The sequence below is a fragment of the Hyalella azteca genome, unplaced genomic scaffold, assembly GCF_000764305.2.
Source record: "Hyalella azteca isolate HAZT.00-mixed unplaced genomic scaffold, Hazt_2.0.2 contig9856, whole genome shotgun sequence".
Taxonomy (NCBI): Eukaryota; Metazoa; Arthropoda; class Malacostraca; order Amphipoda; family Hyalellidae; genus Hyalella; species Hyalella azteca.
In genome coordinates, this window is record NW_025939915.1 from 5,798 (window position 1) to 11,770 (window position 5,973).

At 41.3% G+C, this 5,973-nt stretch overlaps 1 protein-coding gene across 1 annotated transcript; it reads right to left on the reverse strand.

Annotated features, from left to right (window-relative positions):
• Nucleotides 1-1,211: 1,211 nt before the first annotated feature.
• Nucleotides 1,212-3,213, reverse strand: LOC125178450 (protein pigeon-like; the record flags this gene model as incomplete). Its single annotated transcript, XM_047882181.1, is given in 4 exon segments — nt 1,212-1,329; nt 1,488-1,529; nt 2,769-2,939; nt 3,205-3,213. Coding segments are annotated over 4 exon segments (340 nt in total), but the record flags the coding sequence as incomplete, so codon positions are not given.
• Between the last annotated feature and the right edge of the window lie 2,760 nt (nt 3,214-5,973).

Consider the following 5,973-nt stretch of genomic DNA (forward strand, 5'->3'; position numbering starts at 1 on the left):
CCTGACTGAGAACCCAAAGTTTAAGGGGAGCGTCTGGGTCCAAAATCGACAATTTCGGCTTTTCCGGTTTTTAGTCTCATCTTAAAGCTGACACTCTGACCTATCCAACGGTACCAAAACCATCTCTGTACGTTGATTTATGCGTTCACTACAGATTCCGCAAGGGAGGGAGGTGGGGGAGCTCTTTCACATTTAACATAGGGAATAATTCCCGTATTGCACTATATATAGCTTGTCTACAGACACTCAGCTCCAGTAACCTTGCGGCAGTCGTACGGGGTGGTTCCCGCACCGTCGCTCTCACCATCCTTGACAGAAATTGAGCTCCAGTATCGTCTAGTCTCATTCCTTGCAGTCTTGAATGCCGATTTCGAGGCGCCCGGGACTTTGTTGGGGTCTACTGAACATTCACACTTATTGTCACTGGAAACCTATCTCCTCCTACAGTTTTGAAGGTGCATCAATGAGACATATACCGTTTGATTCGCAAATAAAAGATCTACAAACGTAACTAGGGATTTTTTCGAGTTCGTTATAGTTCGGATTTCATTTTGCAAAAAGGGGGGAGGGCGGAGGTAAAATGGAAAAATTTCAGAAAAAATGCTCCCACACCCACAAAAAAGATAAAATTCATAAAAAGCCGAAATTACGTTTTTAGATATAGTCTTTACGCATCGAATGATATGTGTCTCGATGTTGTAGCTTGGAAATCATAGGACTGATTAACTTTCTACAGTGTCCCCTTTTTGGCCGTTTCCTAAGAATTTCACGTTTCCCTCAATTTTTCGAAAAATTTACACGAACAAAAAAACACCAGAATTACGTTTTACATACGTGTACCAAATTTGGAATCGATCCATCTAGTGATATCCGAGATATTTTTTACCCCAGACGCTCCCCTTAACTGAACTGCTTTACTGCATGCCAGGTGTGGTACAGTCACCACATCTGGTGTGGTACAGTCACCACATCAATAACAACCATCTTATAATATATTATATTAAATATTATATTATAAAGTACACTATTACAGGTGCACGATATTATAATATAATACAATATAATACAATAATAACTAAATAAACATCATCAAGAATTAAGGTACCAGGCGTAAGAGCGTAGCAGGGCTGCGCGGTGTTATATAATACAATACAATATAATACAATATCATATAATAATAACTAAATAAACATAATTAAGAAGTAACACACCAGGCGTAAGAGCGTAGCAGGGCTGCGCAGTGTGTGCAGTGGTCCATGGCACGCAGTCGAGCACTGCATGCAACACGCAGCGCTGGTGCAGCAGTGTCACGCTATACGCCACGTACACCTCCAGACACGCGGGGTCTGCCGGGGTCATCGCCTCCCGTGACTATCACGGGGAGGGGGGGGGTTATACAGGTGATCATGTGATAATATAATATAAGCAAGAAGATGATACATATATGATACAAATGATGATAATAAAAATTATTATAATACGTACACCTCCAGACACGCGGGGTCTGCCGGGGTCATCGCCTCCCGTGACTATCACGGAGGGGGGAGAGTTATATAGAAGGTGATTAGGTGATGATAATATAAGCAGAAAAATTGCGTAATATTGTCTAAATAGTGATACACTTGCTGCGTGTAGCACTGATACATCTTTTTTTCGGGGCAAAGTGAGTCAAGATGCCCCACATAAAGACGAAATGTGCATCGCTGTTTGGACAAGGTTTCAGAATTTATTTAAGTGTAGTGATCATGAGAATGATTATATAATTATTAGCTTTGTAATGATTTTTAGCTTTGTAATAATTATTAACTTTGTAATGATTTTGACAATAATAGTGAGGACCGTAATGGTGGCGACGGTATAGCAGAGAATGATTGTGATGATTTATGCCATTAGTGATTATGATGAGTACGATACTGTTCTAATATCGTGCTAATATTCTAATACCGTGCTAATGAGTTTGATAATTTCAGTTATGATAACCATGAACTGAAGAATTTAAAAGCAAAGAAAACCGCTAAAAATTAACCATTTCTTATAAAAGAAAACGTTTCGGAGTCCAGCTCCATCGTCAGTTCAAAAACCTAAAACACAAGTACAAACAATTAGACAACTAAAATTCACATTGAAGATATTAAAACATAAATTGTCTAATGAAAACAAATAACAAAGGTAAACTTGTCAAACAAAAAAACTTATCTATTTACAATTTTGAGGGGATAAGACATAGACAATTTTAGTGAATGTAAGCGGCATTTAAACTAGGATTTTGTTTAAAAATATACAGGGACTCTAAAATTGGCAGATCAGAAATACCAGTTGTGGAGGATAAAGTTCTAAAATCACCATCGGACACTGGGACATTGCACTGCTTGGCATGAACACGTTCAGCTGAATGAGGGGGATGCGCAAGCAGGTCTCCTGTTCTAAAACTCCTTCCTTTATGCTCCGCCAGCCTAGTAAACAAATTGCGTGATGTCATACCAACATACGCAGGTGCGCACTGCGCACAACTATATTAATAAACAAGGAACGATCGCATAGTAACAGGCAGTGTATCATGATACATGAAAAAACTGCATGTTATTCACCTGGGGCCATACTTTTAAAACTCGCTAATTGAACGTAAGTACTTACGCTCTATTTTCTTGTCTGTGATTGGTGGATTTTGCTTGAAATAAGGCCGTCAATGATTGGCTGATGAACTTACAATCTCTTAACTTTTTTTGAAAGTATAGGCCCAGCAATATATGAAGATTTACGTTTCTCACCTTATATATGTAGTGGTGGCAGATACACAAAGCCCCTCCAGGGCTCGCCAGGACCCTCATGTCCAGCCAGGGGTCGGCGGTGATGTGCAGCAACCCCTCATCGCGGTAATCCGACCCAAACCCTGCGACCCCAGGGCTGTCCAACCCCGCCAACTCCAGCGGCACGTTCAGCTGCAGCGCCGCAGTAACATTACACGTACATCATTCACTTGACGGCATTGACGGCTTCATTCACGATTCATCGTAATATACTCATGAAATATTTCGAGGGTATTTATTTATTGCACAGTTATGCACTATGTTGTCCATATAACACAATATCGAAACAGACGAGAAACTCAGGCTTTGCTCATGACGGACACAAAAGTTTCAACGCGTACAACACGACAAGCTTTCAGCACCTTGTATGCACGAATGTACGGCAACGCTCACGCACGACACTCATGGCATACACGGCATACACGACACGCACGACACACACAACACTCACAACACCCACGACACACACGACACTCACAACAAACACGACACTCACGACACACACGGCATACACGGCACTCGAATGTTCACTACTTCCAGAATACCAACTTGACAGATATTTAAAAACGAGGACATCATTCATAGGTAGAAAATGCGTGATGAACGAAGGGTGGGTTACCCAACTAAGACGCGGTTACCCTCAGCTCCCCTCACTCCCTCTACTCCCTCCCCCTCATCCCTCACTGCTGCCCCTGTCTCTTATACACATCTAGATGTGTATAAGAGACAGGTGAAGGGCAGCAGGTGCAGCAGGTGCTGCGCGTCGCTCTGCAGGTGCCGCGCGAGGNAAGCAATTTTAGAATTGCGTTATTTCAAATTCCGTAATTCCTGTTCCCAGAATCCCGTTTAAATGAAAAGTTTACTCATGTTAATTAAAAATTACTCGTTCAAACCCACAGTCAAAATGAAAAACTTCCATTCAGCTCTAGTTTGAGAAGATGACAAAGCTTTTTATTGTGTCTTTCAAATTAATTTATAAACACCAATTAAGAAATTATATTTTAATGCACTAAAGGCACACCGTTATCGACGATGGCGGCGTCACGTGATGGCGGGCTTACAAAATTAATTAAATTAAATTATTATTAATCAAATTTTTTAATTAAAAAGGCGCACCGTTATCGGCGATGGCGGCGTCACGGGATGGCGGGCTTGCAAAATGAATTAAATTAAATTATTATTATTAATAAAATTTTGTAATTAAAAGAACGCACCGTTATCGACGATGGCGGCGTCACGGGATGGCGGGCGGTGATGCAGGTAGTAGAGGTGATGCAGGCGGGGGTTCCATTGAGCCCATACGAACCCCCCACACACCCCCTCCTTCAGGGGCTCATCTGCCACCACCCACGACCTGGGGGGGGAGGGGTTATGGGGCTCAGAGGGTATTTGGTGCACAAGAAATACGTTGATGTATTTGGTGCACAAGAAATATGTTGATGTATTTGGTGTACAAGAAATACGTTGATGTATTTGTTATATGTTGAAGAAATATGTTGATTTAATAATAACAAATAATAAAAAAAATAATATATACACACCTTGAGTGGCAGGAAGAGGGAGAGCGGCGCCCCGCGCAGCCCTTGTTGCCCCCCAACACCCGCAGGGGGAACGAGTACACGGACCCCGCTAGGGGAGGGGGGAGAGTTGAAGCACATCGTTGTCGTTGATGTATCTTATATTTATGACAATAAGCCTACACATAGATATACGCATATATGCGTCATGCCGAAATCGCGGAATTGCCGATTCTATGGAATTGGCTGCCAGTTTTCCAAATCTGTAGAATCAGCATTTATATAGTATAAGAACTGGGGGTTAGGTCAGTCAGCCAAGTTATTTTTAATATTTAAATATAAAAGAATTTGACCTAACCTTTTTCTAACTCTAGCTGTCAAATCATGTTCTAACTTTAACATCCAATATTCCGAATCAGCAAAGAAATGCTGATTCTACAGATTCAGCAAACTAGCTGCCGATTCCATAGAATCGGCAATCCTGTGATTTCGGCACGACATATACAAAAAGAAATTTTACCAATACTCGTATTTAGTAGACAATCCGTGCAAAGATCATTTTCTCTACCAAGCAGCACGTCAATCTGTCACACAGCAGGATTCAAGGCAGGAAGAGGGAGAGCGGCGCCCCGCGCAGCCCTTGTTGCCCCCCAACACCCGCAGGGGGAACGAGTACACGGACCCCGCTAGGGGAGGGGGGGAGTTGAAGCACATAGTTGATGTAGCTTATATTAATGACAATAAGCCTACACATAGATATGCATATATATGTCGTGCCGAAATCGCGGAATTGCCGATTCTATGGCATCGGCTGCCAGTTTGCCGAATCTGTAGAATCAGCATTATATACTATAAGAAGCGGGGGATTAGGTCAGTCAGCCAAGTTATTTTTAATATTTAAATATAAAAGAATTTGACCTAACCTTTTTCTAACTCTAGCTGTCAAATCATGTTCTAACTCTAACATCCAATTTTCCGAATCAGCAAAGAAATTCTGATTCTAAAGATTCGACAAACTAGCTGCCGATTCCATAGAATCGGCAAGTCCTGTGATTTCGGCACGACATATACGAGAAGAAATTTTACCAAAACTCATATTTAGTAGACAATCTATGCAAAGATAATTTTCTCTACCAAGCAGCACGTCAATCTGTCACACAGCAGGATTCACGCCCATGTTCTACTTGTAACACATCCTTGCCCCGTCCATGACCCATCCATGCTTCACTAATGACCCATCTTTGCCCTGCCCATGCCACTCACAGTCACGATGTACGAGCACCAGCAGCTTGGCAAGGCGCGCGTCCTGCTGCCCAGTCTCCTCTGTGTTCAGGAACTCTAGCTGCCCACGCAACAAAGTTATCAGAGAGCAAACCCTTGAATGATGGCCTTACATGAGCTAAAAACTCATCAAGATTATATGTGGATATAGACCAATTAAATATTACCATGCGTGACTGTACAATTCATAAATATTATTATAAGTAAATTAATGAGTTTAAAAATAATGAGTTTAAATTAATTGAGAAATTAAACTAAAAAAAAAGTCCTCAATAAAACTGGCATTATTTTTAACCAAACATGTTATAAGTAAATATAGACATTAAACCTTATGCTAGGGTAGATATTTGTTAGGCAAATCTAACAGT